This window comes from Coregonus lavaretus (genome assembly GCF_964263955.1).
Source record: "Coregonus lavaretus genome assembly, chromosome: 21".
NCBI lineage: Eukaryota > Metazoa > Chordata > Actinopteri > Salmoniformes > Salmonidae > Coregonus > Coregonus lavaretus.
The window spans coordinates 19399677-19421745 of record NC_140008.1 but is presented as its reverse complement, the minus strand read 5'-3'; the positions used below and the strand labels follow the sequence as shown (position 1 = coordinate 19421745).

General features: G+C 43.5%; 1 protein-coding gene across 3 annotated transcripts in view; it reads right to left on the bottom strand.

Annotated features, from left to right (window-relative positions):
- Positions 1 to 22069, bottom strand: part of LOC311148902 (long-chain-fatty-acid--CoA ligase ACSBG2-like) — a 45311-nt gene continuing 23242 nt past the window's right edge. For all 3 annotated transcript variants that reach the window (XM_084185921.1, XM_084185920.1, XM_084185922.1), the window contains exons 4-15: positions 19373 to 19641; positions 16380 to 16468; positions 9064 to 9184; positions 8853 to 8933; positions 8465 to 8614; positions 5405 to 5581; positions 4596 to 4777; positions 4068 to 4310; positions 3641 to 3858; positions 3279 to 3418; positions 1939 to 2185; positions 1 to 1109 (exon numbers count right to left, since the gene is read on the bottom strand). In XM_084185921.1, the coding sequence (XP_084042047.1) occupies positions 991 to 1109; positions 1939 to 2185; positions 3279 to 3418; positions 3641 to 3858; positions 4068 to 4310; positions 4596 to 4777; positions 5405 to 5581; positions 8465 to 8614; positions 8853 to 8933; positions 9064 to 9184; positions 16380 to 16468; positions 19373 to 19641 (2036 nt within the window). In that variant the 3' untranslated portion in view covers positions 1 to 990. The remainder of the gene's footprint in view (positions 1110 to 1938; positions 2186 to 3278; positions 3419 to 3640; positions 3859 to 4067; positions 4311 to 4595; positions 4778 to 5404; positions 5582 to 8464; positions 8615 to 8852; positions 8934 to 9063; positions 9185 to 16379; positions 16469 to 19372; positions 19642 to 22069) is intronic.

Sequence of the window (22069 nt, the reverse complement as noted above, 5' to 3'; positions counted from 1 at the left end):
AATTTTACACACAATCTTTATAAAACATTCCAACAAGACCAGGCAATTGTGCAGGTAGTATGACAATGTCAAAATACATAACACAGATACAAAAAATAATATTATGGCTTGAATGATATGGTTCCATCGCATTAAAAAAAGTGATTTGGATGCTCTCTGTAGGACAAGGTAGGTGCAGAAGTTCAACATTGAGCCATGTGCTTATGGCGCCAAGGTTTTAACTAAATCTACAACTTAATTTGTCATTGGCCATCCCAGGACTTGTCTTGTCTTTTTATTGCAGAACTGCATATATGATTTAGGACAGAGCTATAACACAATGATACACTTTCATCAAAACTCTGAAACCAGACCAACGCAGACAGCGCAAAACAATACAATAATAATAGGAAAATTATAGGTTCTCTGTGTTTTCTTTCCCTGTCAATTCACTTAATGTCTTTTTTTTCTATCCAGACGAAGCAAACACCTGGATGTGAAGGAAAAACTTGCATCTGTAGTTTTCAGCTGGATAATTCTTTCACATCCAATGTGTATTTGGTCCAAGTAAGTATTGACTTTGACTAAAGAAAAATAAATAATTTTGAGTAACGCTTTTTCAAAACGTAGCCCAAAATTCTACTACCATTTCCTATGGAAATGTTGGATCCTATGCCATGCCTCATCACGTACTTCATCTATCGTATATTATTGTTCATCACAATAATACAAATAAATAGTTGAAATCAGATCAATAACTAATCTTCAAAAATCATAAAGATTTACAATGGCTTCTCATGGATGTTCCTTATATTTCTCTTTAGAACACCCACAAATGTAAACAAAAACCCAATAACCAAAGCAGGAAGCTAACAAAACATTTTCACAGGAGTAAACGGGAATTGCACAGGGAGTGGTAGTCTGTATGAGGTGGGGTATGTGTGTCGTATGTGTGAGAGACTTGCAGGTCTTTTGTCGCGGTTCTATGAATTGCTCTGCTTTGTCCCAGGCCTATTTGGGGGGAAGGGGGTTGTCAGGAGTGCTTGGGGTCACCACCTCTTTGTAGAAATTATCTACTTGTTCTTTGTACATCTTCATGACCACTGGCCTCTTCAGCTTCATAGTGGGGCCTGAGAGAGAGAGAGAAAGAGACTGCATCAGCTATACACTGAGTGTACAAAACATTAGGAGCACCTTCCTAATATTCAGTTGCACCCCCTTTTGCCCTCAGAACAGCCTCAATTCGTCGGGGCATGGACTCTACAAGGTGTCGAAAGTGTTCCACAAGGATGCCGGCTCATGTTGACTCCAATGCTTCCCACAGCTGGTGGACCATCCTTGATACACACGGGAAACTTGAGTGAAAAACCCTACAACGTTGCAATTCTTGACACACTCAAACCGGTGCGCCTGGCACCTACTACCATACCCCTTTCAAAGCACTTTAAAATGTTGTCTTGCCCATTCACCCTCTGAATGGCACACATACACAATCCATGTCTCAATTGTCTCAAGGCTTAAAACCCTTCTTTAACCGGTTTCCTTTATCTACACTGATTGAAGTGGATTAAACAAGTGACATCAATAAGGGATCATAGCTTTCACCAGGATTCACCTGGTCAGTCTGTCATGGAAAGAGCAGGTATTCCTAATGTTTTGTACACTCAGTGTATATCCTGCTGTTATGATCATCAACACCCGCCACTGGATAGGTGGTGAAAACTACTGAGTGACAACATGGTCTGCAATAGACTGAGGAAAGGGCAACAAAAACAATTCTATTGAAATGTGCCATATACATCTAATTTATGGAAATGAAATGAGGAACATTATGGAAAATAGAGTCCAGTCTATGTAATGACCTAGAAAAACAACATCCAGCAGTTAAGAACATGGCACTAAACCAACATGTACACTGTCCACCCCAGGGCCCGCCTGCCCCCCCCCCCCCCCACTTACCCAGCTCTCCCCCGGTGATGGAGAAGTCCTGGTCTAGGATGGTCCACTTCTGGATGCGCTGGGCATTGGAGGTGGCGTTCTCGTTCACGCGGTTGATGCCCTCCTGGATAGCGGCATGGATGACCCGGTCACGTCCGCCGGCAATCTCGGAGACTCGCGTGGCGTTGCTGCCCAGCTTCTGGCACAGCTCTACAGCCTCTGGCGTCAACTCATCCTCAGGAGCACCAGTGTCGCCGTTCACCTGGCACTGAGGGGTAAAAGAGACAAATGTAGTTTTAGTCAGGAAGGAGATAAAATAACGACATATGCATTTTCCTAGAAGGCTGTTTTGTGCATGGATAATTTCTCTGTTTCATTAATCAATGCCATTAACCCTCTAGAGTCTAAGCCCTGTCTAAGCCTTCTAAACATATGGAATTGTTTTAAGATGGTCATACCAAGGATCATTTAGCTATTTGATTTTGAATTTTAAGACCCCTTAAGGTATCAAAAAAATATATATAACAAAATTATTGGATGAAACATTGAATTTGGCATTACTGCTATTTGCCAATAGAAACATATTGAATAACAGATTCACTACATCAGATACTCCCCCCAAAATAAATCTGAAGGAAGTTTGTTCTGAAGTGTCTGTCCTATCGTGTTTGTGAGAGTCTCAGCTTTCAAAGGAGAGGTCATTATAGTTTGTAGGCCAAACCGTTCAGACGTTTGTGAGGTCTCATGGTCTGACAAACACCGCTCTAGCTTTGCCACCTTTCACCGCAGATGTGGATGGGCAATATCGGAGGATTGAGATGCAGTCCATGCAAAAAACAGCTCTAGCTTAAACTGAGATTTTTAATAGGGATTTTTGTATTATGTTAATTCGATTTCCATGGGGGTGCGACCATTGTAGGCCAAGGGTTAACTGACAATGATACCATAAAGAATGGCAGTTTGCAAAATGCCCACCAGGTGGAAGTGGTCGAGCAGAAGTTGAATTGCATGCCTTACAATAAAGAGGAATTGTGATTTTGCTCAAATATTATAATCCACTATGATGTCTTGCCTCATCCTATGATTACATGATAAGCAGTTTACACAGCACTGTGCAATCTCAAGAGGCTGCATCTGATTACACATGGTATTTCTCAACTAACAGATACTCTTGAAGTGGCTGCAATAGATAGCCATCTAAAGGATGTTACACAATCTAAAGGATTTTATAACATCCTTGTTCTAAATAAAAATGGTTGTCAGAATTTAGAAGAAAGATGACCTTTCTTGAATTAAATGGGGTATGAGTTGGGATGGGGATTTGGTTTTACACCAACAATACTGTAGCTAACTGGTCATACCTTAATGGTGAGCAGCATGGCAAGGAACTTCCTCTTGTCTCCAATGAGCATGGCGTTGCTAACCAGCGACACAGCCTCCTTCACAGCATCTTCGATTGGCACTGGAGGGATGTTCTCTCCACCCGCTGTGATGATCAGCTCTGGAAACACACATTGAATCTGACATTTTAATTACGATAATTCAAACTTGTGGAACCAGACAAAATTCCATCTTCCATCAACTAACTGAGGCTTTCAACTAACTTCAGTCTGTTCCGTTTAAAGCTGGAATCTGATGATTGGCCTAGGTTTCATTTTTTTTTTTTGGGGGGGGGGGGGGGGGGGGGGGGGGGGGTTAATAGTGTGTAGAGAAGACTGCGTACCTTTGATGCGTCCGGTGATGAACAGGAAGCCGTTGTCGTCGTGTTTGCCCAGGTCTCCAGAGTGCAGCCAGCCCTCAGCGTCCAGGGCGTCCTCTGTCTTGTCAGCCTGGTTTAGGTAGCCCATGAAGACGTGGCGCCCCCAGAAGCAGATCTCCCCATTGCCCTCCTGGTCAGGACTGTGGATCTTAGTCTCACAGCCAGGGATCAACTTCCCAACGCTGGGGAGACAAAACACTTTAACTTTGCAGTTCTTAAATCACATACATGAAGAATATACAGTAAATCGACAGCAAATACACTTGCTAAAAGCCGATGTATGCATGTGCCTGAGCCTGTTCGAATGAATTTGTCTTGAGTGAGCATGGAAATATGTCATGTCAGGCATTGTGTGTTCAGGGGAGTGTGGAGAGTATATGCTGTAAGTTACCTGGTGAGGCGGAATTGGTCAGGCAGAGAGATGGTGTGAGGCCCAGTGCTCTCACTCATTCCATACAGCTCTAACACTGGAATGTCCAGGCTGAGGAAGAACTCCAGGGTATCCTTGGTGATGGGGGCGGCGCCCGTGTAACACTTGGTGCAGCGGTCCAGGCCCAGGGCCTTACGGACCTTTCTGAACACCAGCTTCTTGGCTAGGCGGTAGTTCATGGGCGTCCTTGTCATTGCGCCATTCCTGAGCAGGCAGGAGGGGAAGCAGAAGTTTAATACAACATCAGAACATGTCTACTATATATCTTTATACCCCAGGCTGTAGTTCACTACTGTACATACTGTGCAAGCATTATTAAACTGTGCGTGGGCATGAAAACTACTCATCCTGTTCTGTCATGTTTGTGACTGTAGTATTACTTAAAATTAAAAACGCTAAGAAGAAGTCAGAACCACAGGTGGTGCAACAGGTCAATTAGAACACAGATCCCCCTCACCCTACTCAATAGGCTCCATTAGTAATACATACTGGTTCATCTTCCTGAGGTTAGTCTGCAGCCCCACTCCTTTGGCCCAGACTGCCACCTTCCTGCGCACGGTGGACGACTTGGCCCCGATGGACTTCATCTTCTCCTGCATCTTCTCCCAGACGCGTGGTACGCCCATAAAGGCTGTGGGACGCACCTCTCTCATCGTGTTAACCAGGGAGCCCTGAGAAGAGATAGGAAGGGAGGCATTCACACTAAAGGGGTTTGTAAGCACAAAGAGTGTGCGCGCGCGCGAAGTAATACTGACACTAGCATATTGAGAAAGACAGTTCAACTGTTCAAAAGCGTTTGCAACATGATGCATTTAGTAAAGCTGATGCTTATTTTGGGAAGAGAACCCTTTTTACAGAGAGCAGATACACTAATGCAGTGTTTCCCAACGTCAGTCCTAGAATACTCCCAATAGCACATATTTTTTGTTGTGACCCCAGACAAGCACTCCTGATTCTACGTGCCAACTAATCATCAAGCCCTTGACAAGTTGAATCAGGTGTTTTTGTCCGGGGCTACAACAAAAATGTGGGCTATTGGGGGTTACTCGAGGACTGGAGTTGGGAAACACTGCACTAATGAACTGATCAATGGCGAAAACAAAGAGTAGTCTTGTGTGAGTACGTGTCCCCCTCAGGGTATCAATTTAACTTAATCTGCATCCCTTAACTGGATTACACACTAGGTTTAATCTAAAATGAGGGAGAGAACAAGGGGGAGTAACGGACTGCATGACAATCTTCTCAGTCACATGGAGAAACTGGAAAAGGTCCTCTTATAAATGAGAATAGACCCTCACCTTCAGTGCGTCTGGCTGGGCAAAATAGGTTGCCCCTCCGACCTTCATGGTGACCCAGATGTCCACCATTTGAGCAGCGATGTGGCTGAGGGGCAGGTAGCTGACAACTATCTCCTGAGACTTGGTGGCTTCTGTCAGCCGGACATGGCGGCCTACGGCGAACGCTGTCCATGTCAGCTACAGAGAGAGAGACAGTCATTACAACACCGGTCATTCACAAGTAAACTCGGACCAAAAGGTGGATTTTGAATAGATATGAGGCTACATTTTGATACGTTTACATCATTCTGATAGTGTATCATTCTCATAGATCTTTACAAATGTGCAGCCAAAGACTAAAATCACATTTTGCAGACGTTATCGTGGGTGTAACGAAATGCTTATATTCCTAGCTCCAACAGTGCAGTAACACCTAACAATACACGCAAATCAAAAACATTAAAAAGGAATTAAGAAATACAGAAATATTAGAACGCGCAATGTCAGTCCAAAATATAAATATGTATATGATGGCGTATACAGACATTATGGACAGTTTATGGATAGAAAAAGTGTGTACAGCAGTAGTTATATAGGATGAGCCATGACTAGAATACAGTATATAGAGTTGAAGTCGGAAGTTTACATACACTTAGGTTGGAGTCATTAAAACTCGTTTTTCAACCACTCCACAAATTTCTTGTTAACAAACTATAGTTTTGGAAAGTCGGTTAGGACATCTACTTTGTGCATGACAAGTAATTTTTCCAACAATTGTATCACAATTCCAGTGGGTCAGAAGTTTACATACACTAAGTTGACTGTGCCTTAAAACAGCTTGGAAAATTCCAGAAAATGGTGTCATGGCTTTAGAAGCTTCTGATAGGCTAATTGACCATTTGAGTCAATTGGAGGTTTACCTGTGGATGTATTTCAAGGCCTACCTTCAAACTCAGTGCCTCTTTGCTTGACATCATGGGAAAAATCAAAAGAAATCAGCCAAAACCTCAAGAAAAATATTGTAGACCTCCACAAGTCTGGTTCATCCTTGCGCCTGAAGGTACCACGTTCATCTGTACAAACAATAGTACGTAAGTATAAACACCATGGGACCACGCAGCAGTCATACCGCTCAGGAAGGAGACGCGTTCTGTCTCCTAGAGATGAACGTACTTTGGTGCGAAACGTGCAAATCAATCCCAGAACAACAAAGGACCTTGTGAAGATGCTGGAGGAAACAGGTACAAAAGTATCTATATCCACAGTAAAACGAGTCCTATATTGACATAACCTGAAAGGCCGCTCAGCAAGGAAGAAGCCACTGCTCCAAAACCGCCATTAAAAAAGCCAGACTACGGTTTGCAACTGCACATGGGGACAAAGATCGTACTTTTTGGAGAAATGTCCTCTGGTCTGATGAAACAAAAACAGAACTGTTTGGCCATAATGACCATCGTTATGTTTGGAGGAAAAAGGGGGCTGCTTGCAAGCCGAAGAACACCATCCCAACCGTGAAGCACGGGGGTGGCAGCATCATGCTGTGGTGGTGCTTTGCTGCAGGAAGGACTGGTGCACTTCACAAAATAGATGGCTTCATGAGGAAGGAAAATGATGTGGATATATTGAAGCAACATCAAGACATCAGTCAGGAAGTTGAAGCTTGGTCGCAAATGGGTCTTCCAAATGGACAATGACCCCAAGCATTCTTCCAAAGTTGTGGCAAAATGGCTTAAGGACAACAAAGTCAAGGTATTGGAGTGGCCATCACAAAGCCCTGACCTCAATCCTATAGAAAATGTGTGGGCAGAACTGAAAAGGCGTGTGCGAGCAAGGAGGCCTACAAACCTGACTCAGTTACACCAGCTCTGTCAGGAGGAATGGGTCAAAATTCACCCAACTTATTGTGGGAAGCTTGTGGAAGGCTACCCAAAACGTTTGACCCAAGTTAAACAATTTAAAGGCAATGCTACAAAATACTAATTGAGTGTATGTAAACTTCTGACCCACTGGGAATGTGATGAAATAAATAAAAGCTGAAAGAAATCTACTATTATTCTGACATTTCACATTCTTAAAATAAAAGTGGTGATCCTAACTGACCTAAGACAGGGAATTTTTACTAGGATTAAATGTCAGGAATTGTGAAAAACTGAGTTTAAATGTATTTGGCTAAGGTGTATGTAAACTTCTGACTTCAACTGTACATATAAAGTGGGTAAAACAGGGCGGAGGCCGGCTAGTGGTGACTAACAGTCTGATGGCCTGGAGCGAGAAGCCGTTTTTCAGTTTCTTGGTCCCAGCTTTGATGCACCTGTACCGTCTTCACCTTCTAGATGTTAGCGGGGTGAACAGGCCATGGCTTGGGTGGCTGAGGTCCTTGACGATCTTACTGGCATTCCTGTGACACCGGGTGCTGTAGATGTCCTGGAGGGCAGGCACTGTGCCCCAGTTGATGCGTTGGGCTGACTGCACCACCCTCTGGAAAGCACTGTGGTTGCGGACGGTGATGTTGCCGTACCAGGTGGTGATACAGCCCGACAGGATGCTCTCAATGGTACATCTGTAGAAGTTTGTGAGGGTCTTAGGGGCCAAGACACATTTCTTCAGCCTCCAGAGGTTGAAGAGGCGCTGTTGCGCATTCTTCACCACACTGTATGGACCATTTCAGGTTGTCAGTGATGTGCACGCAGAGGAACTTTAAGCTTTTCGCCCTCTCCATTGCGGCCCTGTCGATGTGGAAGTGCTCCCTCAGCGGTCTCCTGAAGTCCACGATCAGCTCCTTCGTTTTGTTGATGTTGAGGGAGAGGTTATTTTCCTGGCACCACTCCGCCTGGGCCCTCACCCCCTCCCTGTAGGCTGTCTCGTCGTTGTTGGTATTCAGGCCTACCACTTGTGTCGTCTGCAAACTTAATGGTTCAGTTGGAGACGTGTGGCCACACAGTCATGGGTGAACAGGGAGTACAGGAGGGGGCTGAACACATACCCTTGTGGGGCCCCCTGTGTTGAGGATCAGCGTAGCAGAGGTGCTGTTGCCCACCTTCACCACCTGGCAGTCTAATGTTACTGGTGGGTGTCACTCACATTGTCATGGCTGAGCATCACTCCTTTGGGCTGGCCCGTGGTCCCTGATGTGTAGATCAGTGTGCAGCACTGGTTGGGTTTCTGGGTAGCGATGATGTTATCCAGCTGAATGTTGGACTCATCACGGCCCAGCTCCATAAACTCCGCCCACTGTACAGAGAATACAAGATACATTCAGGATACAGTGGGGGGACACAAACATTTTACATTTACATTTTAGTCATTTAGCAGACGCTCTTATCCAGAGCGACTTACAGTTAGTGAGTGCATACATTTTTCATACAAACCTGCAGGAACTGTAGTGCGTTATGAACACTTCTAAAGACACAGAAGGCATTGATCCAACTTCTAAATGTTCAAATTAAATTAAATAGTTTGACATTCATACCGTGTAGAGGTTTGGTCTCTTCTCTTTAAGTGAATCTTTGTACTGGATAATGGCTTTCAGGTGTGGCAGCTTGTCTTGAACCTAGAGGATAGAGAATAGTTATCAGCAGTTGAGGAATACACCGATTAAGGTTTAAAAAAAAAGGTTGAAGGTATCCCTGATGTATTGATGAATCTAATCAAATCCAAAGCTCTCCATCCTCTGTGCTTACCTGTAGGATCTTCTGCAGCTGTTTGTGGTTCTCCACCACGACAATGTTGGCCTTGCAGTTCTCTGCTAAGTACTGGCACGCCTCTGGGGAGTTGGTGGTGTAGATACCCACTGCAAACCCACTGGCAACACAAGACAACAGTGAGTCATGTTGCCTTTATGTTCCATGAAACTCAAGATTCCTTTCCCACAGACAGGTTTGGCAACTCTGCTAGGTAAGTATGTATTTCATAAAGTTATGCTCATCATGAAAGAACAATGCAAGATGTGAGGAGTCACAGCATTGTTAATCCATCCAGAACAGTCAGTAATTGTAACAGTCTGTACTAGGGGTGTTACGGTTCACCAAACCTGCGGTTCGGTACGTATTGCGGTTTTGGAGAAAATTAAAATGCCATTCACAATGTTCAGCATTCACAATGTACCTTGCATTGTCTGTTGTTTATCAGATTGTTATGTTGGGCCTCAAGTTTCCACTCTGATGCTACGTTTGTAAGGAGGTGGGAATTTACCAGTTGCGAAGTCGTAAATACCAGTTGGACGCATTCATGGGATTTGAACTTGTTGAGAAACGCCGATTGGCTAATGGCCAACAAGCCGTGTCAAGCGTAAACTAAAAGTACAGCCATCATGCTTGTAAACAAATTATAGAGCGTTCAAAAAAAACACATGAAATGAATTGCTTTTTATAAATAATGTTTTGTTGTTGCATTTAGCTACGAACGCACCATGACACTGCCTTCTTCAGTGCCAGATTCATACTTGTGACTCTCATAAGGGGGGGGGTCTGTCGCGCGGTACATCTCCAACTCTGAGGTAATGTGATGGGCCGCCACGAGTTAAGTAAGCGCAACAGGGTGCATTGGCCAATTCATTGGAAACTTTGGAATTGGTTGCTTATATTGAGCAGGTACTACCCATTTGCTGAAATGGGTGCAAGAGGGAAGTTCGTAACATGTTTCATGATCTGAAATAAAAGGTCCCAGAAATATTCCATATGCACAAAAAGCTCATTTCTCTCAAATTTTGTGCACAAATTTGTTTAAAATCCATGTCAGTGAGCATTTCTTCTTAGCCAAGATAATCCATCCACCTGACAGGTGTGGCATATTAAGAAGATGATTAAACAGCATGATCATTACACAGGTGCACCTTGTGCTGGGGACAATAAAAGGCCACTAAAATGTGCAGTTGTCACAACACAATGCCACAGATGTCTCAAGTTGAGGGAGCGTGCAATTGGCATGCTGACTGCAGGACTGTCCACCAGAGCTGTTGCCAGGAAATTGAATGTTAATTTCTCTACCATAAGCCGCCTCTGTCATTTTAGAGAATTTGACAGTACGTCCAACCGGCCTCACAACCGCAGACCACTTGTACGGTGTTGTGTGGGCGAGCGGTTTGCTGATGTCAATGTTGTGAACAGAGTGCCCCATGGTGGCGGTGTGGTTATGGTATGGGCAGGCATAAGCTATGACAACGAACACAATTGCATTTTATCGATGGCAATTTGAACGCACAGAGATACCGTGATGAGATCCTGAGGCCAATTTTTTTTCTTTCAAGGTGACCAACGGATGCATATCTGTATTCCCAGTCATGTGAAATCCATTGATTAGGGCCTAATGAATGTACTTCAATTGACTGATTTCCTTATATGAACAGTAACGCAAGTAAAATCTTTGACATTTTTGCGTTTATATTTTTGTTCAGTATAATTCCCGGCTGCGCCTCTCCTGCAGCGAAAAGGCACCACAGCAAGTGTTTATTGCGCTGTCCGTGCTGAAGCTGCAACATAATTTCCTCCATTTCGTTTCTTACTTGTTTGACTGAAAAGTTCCGTTACTAAAATCCCTCATTTGTTTAGGAAAAACATTCCCTATTCCCTCAACCCTTGCTCTCTTTGTGAAACATGTAAGCGTTGCATGCATGTGACCAATCAGAGCATATGAGCGGAGTGGAGCGGTGAGAATCTCAGCTCCTCGCTCACGGAGCTGTTCACCCCTCCGCTCCCCCCGCTCAAAGCCACATCAGGCCAGTCCGCTCATTATCGCTCAGCGCTCAACGCAGTTTGCATCGCGCTCCACTCAAATCGCCCCCGCTCACTCCAAAAAAGGAACAAAATCTGCATGTATTTCACTTTTAGCTTAAAACCACAGCCTTACTTTATCTCCCCGAATTTGTTGCATACAGACTCATCTCGGATTATCCATTCCGTCTTGAAACGGGGATCTAACACTGACGCTAAAATGAGATGTTAATCAGTATAGTATATTCCATAGCGAATTCACACGTTGTTTGCCAATGTTTCTGCAAAAGCAGCGATGCCCATTGGAAGTGCAGCGTGAGTGTAATCGGTGAGCAGGGATTTGATTTCTGTGACAGCAGGGAGGATCATCCCCAGGTTCCCCAGCTCCTTCTGCATTTTGTCTGTGAGGTCTGCTAGTGGTGTCAGCACACTGACAAGGTGCGTCAGCTGCCGTACTTGATTCAGGGTGATGTTAGCAACATTAGACTTGAGTTTGTTTTGCCATAACGGGTCTTTTTGGAACAACCGGATGAACGACTGAATCATCCGCAGCTGGCTGCTCCATCGAATGGCGCAGGCATTTGTGGGTCGGACACCTAATTGGTCGGTCTCCTCTGTGCTCTTGCGTACACTTTTCACCAGGTGCCCGACTTTCACTAACAGCCTATTAATGTTGTCGTGCTCGTTAACAGCGTTTTTGATCGCCAGCTGAAGCATGTGAATGGGGCATCTCAGATGTAAATTTGACAAAGTAAAGTACTGATTTATCAGTTTCTTGGGGGGGGTGTAGCCCAGTTGAGCTGCGCTGGCGAAGTGTTGCATCCCTTCACGTTCTCCTTTACTCAGCGGTTCAAAGTCCATGAAAATCATTTTAAAAAATGCTACATCCAGCTCTCTTTTTCTCTCCCTTGTTATGGTTGGGCCTTTGCGTGCAGTGAATAAACTTTTGAATTCCTCAACCCTTTACTCTTGTTGCTGCTGCTGCTCCTCTCGCTCTATAAGATTCTGGGTCAGGCTTGAGCATGCTTCAGACTCGTGGTGTGAGCGAGCGAAATTGGAGCGGGACATAGGGCGACGCTCCGTCCTTTTAAAAATGCCGCTCTGCGCTCTATTCAAAATCCGTCCGCTCACGCTCCACGCTCGCTCACGCTCCACTCCGCTCATATGCTCTGTGACCAATAGGGCCTGACCTACAGCCTATCATAATCGCATCAATAAATTGGTTATAACAAACTGCGAACACGTGACAGCAAAATGGATGCGGAGGACGTAATTATTTTTTTTTATTGAAACAGGCAAATGTTTACTGGTTGCTCAGGAGGGAAAGGGGAAGTCAGATCTGTGGAAGACATTTGACGTAGTTGTGGAAACTACTGGAGATCAAGAAAAAGGAGCATATAGGAGCAAGCGTTGCGTGAGTATTGTGTGTGCCAAACAGTTGCTGATAGATTACAATATTATTCTTCACTAAATAAATGTACCAGAGTCTGTTCTAACGAAAGAAAAAGCCTGTATTACAGCAGACTAAAAACAGTTGCATGCATTTGTGAATTGCGGTTTATTTATTGTTTAGACCAGGCCCGCAAACGGGTTTAATCCGGCACGCGAGATGATTAAAAAAAATATATATAAAAAAAAAATATATATATATTAATTTTGTAAAGTATAAAAATGCGCTGCAATTTTTCAATAAAATAAACTGCTGTTCCAATTGCGTCCACTGGATGGCGCAATAGCAATTGTGTTAAGCAAGCAAACTGTTTATACCGGGGCAGAGCAAGTAGGTCAAGCACGTGCAGCCAATGAGCTACTTTGTTTTGCCCGCGATATTTATTACGGCTTCTACTTTTAACATTATGTGCTTTGGCACCCTCATTAACCCAATATGTCTGTCAAAAAAGAGAAAAGTGGACGCAGAGTGCAGAGTGTTCCAAGAAAAATTGTCATCCTATTTATTCACGGAATTGAATGGGAAAGCTGTATGTTTGGTGTGTTCAGAGCATGTTGCAGTGCTGAAAGAATATAACCTTCGTCGCCACTATGTGAGTCTTCATGCCGACAAATATGACAACTTTCAAGGACAGCGGAGATGAGAGAAGGTGAATGAACTGTTGGCGGGTCTGAAGAAACAGCAGTCTGCGTTTACTCACAGCCGAGACATCAGTGACGCTGCAGTGAAAGCTAGCTACCTCATTGCTAATGAAATCGCAGTGGCTTCAAAACCATTTAGTGAGGGTGAATTTGTAAAAACATGCATGATGAAGGCAGCGGAGATTGTGTGCCCTGAAAAGCGGCAGGCTTTTGCAAATATCAGCCTGACAAGAAACACAGTTGCAGACAGGATTTCCGATCTTTCAGTGGATTTGGACAGCCAGTTGAAGCAAAAAGTAAAGTCATTTATTGCGTTTTCGGTTGCAATTGATGAAAGCACGGACATTACAGATGTTGCACAACTGGCCATTTTCATCCGCGGAGTTGATGACACATTGACCGTCACCGAGGAGTTCGTGGAGTTGGTGCCGATGACAGATACAACGACAGCAGCTGATATTGTTACCGCACTCGTCGGCGCGCTGGACAGGGTCGGAGTGGACTGGTCCCGTGCTGTCAGCCTGGCTACAGATGGTGCGCCCTCAATGATCGGGAAAAAAGCAGGCGTTGTGACAAAGTTCAGAGAGAAAGTGCAATCTGCAAATGGAGGACGTGATTTTTTGACTTTTCACTGTATTTTGCACCAGGAGGCTTTGTGTTGCAAGTCATTAAAGATGGACAGCGTCATGAAGGTGGTCATCCAAACTGTTAATTTCATCCGATCCAGAAGCCTGAATCACCGTCGGTTTGACAGCCTTCTCAGAGAGAAAGACCACATCTATGGCCTGCCATACCACACTGAGGTAAGATGGTTAAGCCGAGGTGCTGTGCTGAGGCGTTTCTTTGATTTACGAGAAGAAATTGAACAGTTCATGGAAGAAAAGGGCAAACCAGTGTTAGAATTTCATTCCGCAGAATGGATGCAGGACCTTGCATTTATGGTGGATGTTACAGAGCACCTGAATAACTTGAACAAACAGCTGCAAGGGCGCAACAAAGTTGTCACGCAGTATTATGACAGCATACGTTCTTTCAAGTTGAAGCTGTCATTGTGGGAGACGCAACTTGCCGGTGGTGATGCAGCTCACTTCCCCTGTCTGAAAAATGTGTGCGCGACCCAACATGTGGCAGACATGAAGCGGTTCAAAGATAAAATAACGGGACTGTTACGGGAGTTTGAGCAACGCTTTCAGATTTATGTTTATATGTTTTTATGTTGATGTACTATTGTTTTTAATTGATTTTATTTGTATATTTAACCTATTCTTGACTCTGTGGTTCTTGCACTTGTTTGGGGAACAGGATTTCATTCTTTTTATCTACATTTCTGCCTGAGAAATGACACCCTGATATAGTTCTGTGATCTGTGAAACAGTTCTGTTAATCACTGAGGCATTGTGTGTTTGTGTGTTCTTTTTCTTTAGAATTTTCAAATAAACTTGACGTGTTTTATGATTAATAGTGATGTTGTGCTTGTACTATTTTGGACACACTGTCCTCAGGCTCCAGCTTTATGTTGTATGTTGATCGTATTAAAACAAAGAAAACAATCTGAAGTTGTTGTTTTTAAGATATATACACACACACACACCATGATTTTTCCGGTCCGGCCCACTTGGGAATAGATTTTCCTCCATGTGGCCCCTGAGCTAAAATGAGTTTGACACCCCTGGTTTAGACTAATTATTCAAAGCTCCCTTTGTTATTTAATTTTAAAACTAAAATGCTTGATTGCATTTCAAAGCATGAATGATTGATTGATACAGTAGCCTATATATTGAAATATAGGCCTAAGTAAGTTACGGTATTAAGACTAAACATGACGCTCTCTTAGGCCTACAGCTCGATGGTGGTTATACAAGGCTACTATACAAAGCTACTACACAAAGCCTACGAATGATAACGACATTACTCATTATTATAATGACAATAATAATAATAACAATAAGGAGCTCAAGAAAAGGGAGGGTATAGGAGTGAGAGCTGAGTGCATATTTTGTTAGATTACAATATTATTTTTCTGCCTGTTTGGAACAGTGTAAACACTAAATAAATTATAAGTAATACCAGTCTGTTCTAATGAAAACTTTTGTAAAGCCTTTATTACAGCATAGCAAAGATAAAACAGACGAATCTGTGAAATTGCTTTATCCGACATTTTGCTGTTGCATGAGGCTTGGTGCTCACGGAATCAGTAGGCTATTAAACAAACACTCAACAGAAGCAAGATCTGTCTTATTGCTGTAGATTATATATATATATATATATAATTAAGCCAGGCACATTTAACTGTCAGGCTATTGACTATAGTCCTAATTAAGTTGGGGTTTACGCTCTCCTCAATTTTCTTGGACAATTAGGCTAAGGCAAGGGCTGTTTCCTCATCTCTGCTGCTGCTGCCTCCGCCACCTTTTTCTCAATCCCAAGAGGCTGGTTAACTTTTCTATTATGCACATAGCAATATAGGGAAAGGCGGCAATTCTACGGCGCACTGAAGATTATGTTCCAGAACCATGGGAGAAAGTGCATTAGTTATAAAATAATATTATTTAAAATGATATTAGTGTTGCACCATTATTTGTACATAATATAACCATATACAATTTCAGCATCACGTCTTAGAGTGATGGACAGTGACATCCCCATGGCCTCCGCAATGGATTAGTCCACTGAGACGGGCGCGAATCAGACGGGTGTCTTGTGCACCATGAAAAAAACAAAACAATTGCGACTGCTCGGCAAGCGCTACCGATGCACCAAGTCTGGAACCAACAGTACCCTGAACAGCTTCTACCCCCAAGCCATAAGACCCTGCACATCGACTAGGTACCCCCTGTATATAGCCAAGTTATCGTTACTCGTGTATCTATTACTATTATGTGTTTGTTCTTTTTTCTTCTATCATTTCTCTATTGTCTTTCTCTCTGCATTGTTGGGAAGGGCCCGTAAGTAAGCATTTCACTGTTAGTCCACACCTGTTGTTTACGAAGCATGTGACGAAGAACATAGGATCTGATTTTGATCTCAGGTCTTTGGCAGTAGTCACATAAGTTACTTACCTACACAATATAGACTGGGCTACAGTAGATCAGTGAGCAGGGAACATTCTGCACATCACACGAACACATGACAGGGCTAGTGTAAGTGACAGGGAGTGTGTCAGACCCCCTTGTGAACAGAAGTGTAGAGAGACTCACCCAGCCAGAATGGCAGCAATGTCAGATATGAACCACTCAGCAGAGTTGAAGCCCAGAATGCCAACCCCATGGTAGCGCTCCAAGCCAAGCTGTGGACACACACACACAGCATGAGAAAAGATGTACACATACAGTTGAAGTCGGAAGTTTACATACACTTAGGTTGGAGTCATTAATGCTTGTTTTTCAACCACTCCACAAATTTCCTGTTAACAAACTATAGTTTTGGCAAGTCGGTTAGGACATCTACTTTGTGCATGACACAAGTCATTTTTCCAACAATTGTTTAGAGACAGATTATTTAATTTATAATTCACTGTATCACAATTCCAGTGGGTCAGAAGTTTACATAGAAGTTTACAAGTTTACATACAAAGTTGACTGCCTTTAAACAGCTTGGAAAATGGCTTTAGATGCTTCTGATAGGCTAATTGACATCATTTGAGTCAATTGGAGGTGTACCTATGGATGTATTTCAAGGCCTACCTTCAAACTCAGTGCCTCTTTGCTTGACATTATGGGAAAATCAAAGGAAAATCAGCCAAGACCTCAGAAAGAAATGTGTAGACCTCCACAAGTCTGGTTCATCCTTGGGAGCAATTTCCAAAAGCCTGAAGGTACCACGTTCATCTGTACAAACAATAGTACGCAAGTATAAACACCATGGGACCACGCAGCCATCATACCGCTTAGGAAGGAGATGCGTTCTGTCTCCTTGAGATGAACGTACTTTGGTGCGAAAAGTGCAAATAAATCCCAGAACAACAGCAAAAGACCTTGTGAAGATGCTGGAGGAAACAGGTACAAAAGTATCTATATCCACAATAGAACGAGTCCTGTATCAACATAACCTGAAAGGCCGCTCAGCAAGGAAGAAGCCACTGCTCCAAAACCGCCATAAAAAAAGCCAGACTACGCTTTGCAACTGCACATGGGGACAAAGATCGTACTTTCTGGAGAAATGTCCTCTGGTGTGATGAAACAAAAATCAAACTGTTTGGCCATAAAGACCATCGTTATGTTTGGAGGATAAAGGGGGCTGCTTGCAAGCAGAAGAACACCATCCCAACCGTGAAGCACGGGGGTGGCAGCATCATGCTGTGGGGGTGCTTTGCTGCAGGAGGGACTGGTGCACTTCACAAAATAGATGGCATCATGAGGAAGGAAAATTATGTGGATATATTGAAGCAACATCAAGACATCAGTCAGGAAGTTGAAGCTTGGTCGCAAATGGGTCTTCCAAATGGACAATGACCCCAAGCATACTTCCAAAGTTGTGGCAAAATGGCTTAAGGACAACAAAGTCAAGGTATTGGAGTGGCCATCACAAAGACCTGACCTCAATCCTATAGAAAATGTGTGGGCAAAACTGAAAAAGCATGTGCGAGCAAGGAGGCCTACAAACCTGACTCAGTTACACCAGCTCTGTCAGGAGGAATGGGCCAAAATTCACCCAACTTATTGTGGGAAGCTTGTGGAAGGCTACCCGAAACGTTTGACCCAAGTTAAACAATTTAAAGGCAATGCTACCAAATACTAATTGAGTGTATGTAAACTTCTGACCAACTGGGAATGTGATGAAAGAAATAAAAGCTGAGATAAATCTCTATTATTCTGACATTTCACATTCTTAAAATAAAGTGGTGATCCTAACTGACCTAAGACAGGGAATTTTTACTAGGATTAAATGTCAGGAATTGTGAAAAACTGAGTTTAAATGTATTTGGCTAAGGTGTATGTAAACCTCCGACTTCAACTGTAGATCTCACATTGCCACCTAGAAGAGGTACATAATGGATACAATGCTTGTTTATATTAATTTTTCTAAGAGTTCAGATAAAAGGGGAAGGTGAAGCGAAACCAAATATGAACAAAATGAACCCTTGCTTGAGGCACAGCCAGAAAATTATTTTTGAATGACTAGAGTCTTTCATAACAGGAGTAGCAATAAAATACAGCATCATGATACTTCAACCAGAAATGTACGGCTGTTTGCCTGCGTTTGTGGGTCAATGCAGAGTAGCACTTACACCCTCACCCAGACACTATTGTTCTCCCTCTCCTTCCAAGTGGAGGCCGTCAGGTTGAGATTTGTGGATGTGTGGCTTCCCCTGGGCCTGAGCCAGCCCTAGCCCTCACTCTGGTATACAGTATGGAGTTTCACAATAAACAGTAGCGTGGCCTAGAGCTGGGACGATAAACCGAACATTAGACACCGACCACTTATCGCAGGCATTTCGCGGCTATCGTTCATCACGATACGTAGCCTATACTAGAGATATGATTTATGTTTGTAGCCATCAATTGTCCCATTAACAAACTAGTAGTTTAAAGGATAATTAAAAAACGGTGTTGCACATTAATATTATAATTGTATCGTTCTATTTATCATTATCGCATTAATTCAGGCAATTTATCACAATATGGATTTTTGGTCCATATCGCCCCACTCTAGCATGGCCTGCATCTAGAGGTTGCCCCCAGCAGCACGCTGCCTCTACCTCCCACGTCACTGACCTTTCATCTCACCCTACGCATGCTGGTGACAGTGACACGGCCACCACAAGGTTAAAACACACACTGATCTGAGGTTAGGATGGTGGACTATGATCAGTTAGAGGGGAAGTAATCCAAAGCCTCCCTTCTTAAAAAGGGCACACATCCTCCACAGTGGTTCTCTTCTGCTTGGCTTCATATTTGGTTTGAGGATACATTGTTGCCTTGCCAACAGAGAACTTGTTCTCATACTTTGTTTCTTTGTTGCACTTTAGGAACTGATATTTATAAACCTTTGTTATGACTGGAAATGTGGAGACATGAGCACCAGTATTTTATAATACTTTACATCTCCTATCGGTATGGAACCCTCAACTCCTAACATTATCTTATCGTTTCCTATTGCAACATTGTTCTGGCATCCAAATTTACAGCAGTAAAGTGTCAGTTATGGTCTGATTTCCATAAGTACAGTTGGTCTGTGTGTTTAGTCTCACCTTGAGGAAGCTCTTGGCAGCGGTGCGGCAGGCCTGGTAGTACTCCTGGTAGTTGATGGTCTTAGTCTGTTCTCCCTCCTTCCAGCCCAGGGCGGTGTAGCTGCCAAACCTCTCCACTGCAGTTTTAAACATCTGGTCTACAGTAAGTGAGGGCTCAGCGGCAAAGCCCGACTCTCCCATCCTCAGCTTCACCTCCCCGTCACCCCTGGACGTCCACCGCTCTGGCTCAGCCACCGCCAGGGACAGGGAGTCTGGTCGATGGGCACTCACTGAGGGAGAGAGGGTTTTAGTTTTTTACCAAGGCAAGTCAATTGAGAAGGAAAGGAGTGTTTGATTGGTGAGCTTTGTCTAGACTCACTTTTTATAGCACCTCAGAAAAGAGGGATATTAAGTGGATAAAATGTGCTTTCTTTCCCTTTCTGGACACTTTAGTGATGGTGATGGCCAATGTTCCCTCCAATTTTTTCCGGCACTGAGCAAATTTCAGGTCTGCTGAGCGCAAACCTGAGTTGTGAAAATTCTGTGCAACTTCTGGCATGCGTTTACTGTGAACACTGAGGCTGTACCCACTTTGAGTTAGTTTTAACATTGGCCAAGTAGGCTACTGTGACTATTTGATCATGATGTAGGCAATGGAGAAAACAATGGAGAAAATGCATCCCATAACATCTGAATATGGAAATAGCCATTGAAACAGCGGTTCTATGATACAGCCTACAGCAGCAGCCAACGTGTGGTGTTCAATGTAGGCCTACATTCCATGAGACGGTTGAAAAAAATGCAGGCCTTGACATGAATCTGTTTAGCCACTCAGACAAGGAGGTGACAGAAAATGTTGTATTGTGTTTGATGCAAGAAACCATTTTACAAAATAGAATTCATTAATTATTGATCAGATAAAAATGTACAATGAGTGAAAAAAGTATTTGATCCCCTGCTGATTTTGTATGTTTGCCCACTGACAAAAATGATCAGTCTATAATTTTAATGGTAGGTTTATTTGAATGTTATAAATTGATTTGCATTTTAAATGAGGGAAATAAGTATTTGACCCCTCTGCAAAACATGACTTAGTACTTGGTGGCAAAACCCTTGTTGGCAATCAGAGGTCAGACGTTTCTTGTGTGCAAACCTGGTGGCTACATCTCAGGAGGGATTTTGTCCCACTCCTCTTTACAGATCTTCTCCAAGTCATTAAGGTTTTGAGGCTGATGTTTGGTAACTCGAACGTCAGTGGGATTAAGGTCTGGAGACTGGCTAGGCCACTCCAGGACCTTAATGTACTTCTTCTTGAGCCACTCCTTTGTTGCCTTGGCCGTGTGTTTTGGGCCATTGTCATGCTGTAATACCCATCCACGACCCATTTTCAATGCCCTGGCTGAGGGAAGGAGGTTCTCACCCAAGATTTGACGGTACATGGCCCCGTCCATCATCCCTTTGATGCGGTGAAGTTGTCCTGTCCCCTTAGCAGAAAAACACCCCCAAAGCATAATGTTTCCACCTCCTTGTTTGACAGTGGGGATGGTGTTCTTGGGGTCATAGGCAGCATTCCTCCTCCTCCAAACACGGCGAGTTGAGTTGATGCCAAAGAGCTCGATTTTGGTCTCATCTGATCACAACACGTTCACCCAGTTCTCCTCTGAATCATTCAGATGCTCATTGGCAAACTTCAGACGGGCATGTATATGTGCTTTCTTGAGCAGGGGGACCTTGCGGGCGCTGCAGGATTTCAGTCCTTCACGGCGTAGTGTGTTACCAATTGTTTTCTTGGTGACTATGGTCCCAGCTGCCTTGAGATGATTGACAAGATCCTCCCGTGTAGTTCTGGGCTGATTCCTCACCGTTCTCATGATCATTGCAAGATCTTGCATGGAGCCCCAGGCCGAGGGAGATTGACAGGTCTTTTGTGTTTCTTCCATTTGCGAATAATCTCACCAACTGTTGTCACCTTCTCACCCAGCTGCTTGACGATGGTCTTGTAGCCCATTCCAGCCTTGTGTAGGTCTACAATCTAGTCCCTGACATCCTTGGAGAGCTCTTTGGTCTTGGCCATGGTGGATTTCTGGCTCCCTTTAAGAGTGTGCTCCTAATCTCAGCTCGTTACCTGTATAAAAGACACCTGGGAGCCAGAAATCTTTCTGATTGAGAGGGGGTCAAATACTTATTTCCCTCATTAAAATCCAAATCAATTTATAACATTTTTGACATGCGTTTTTCTGGATTTTTTTGTTGTTATTCTGTCTCTCACTCAAATAAACGTACCATTCAAATTATAGACTGATCATTTATTTGTCAGTGGGCAAACGTACAAAATCAGCAGGGGATCAAATACTTTTTTCCCTCACTGTATGCTACCCTCCGCCAATTGGCAGCTTAGCTTAGTCAAGCCTGTCCCAAAATAAAACACTGCCCCTTTAAGACATAAAAAAGCTCTTACCTGACTCACTTTTCAAAGATGGCTAGAAATATACACATTTTGTGAGCACCCGCAACTTAGAAGGAACATTGGTGATGGGCGTAAATGCCCAGTATGCAGACACATACAAATCAATCTGTCAAACGGCTCCCAAACCCCACGAGGAAGTCCAATTTGAATGGCGTGCCTCCTGCTTACACAGGCACTCACAGAAATTAGCTTAGACCCTCTTTAGGGACATGAGGGAGTGAGAGGAATTATGGTTAATGACAAATTGTTCC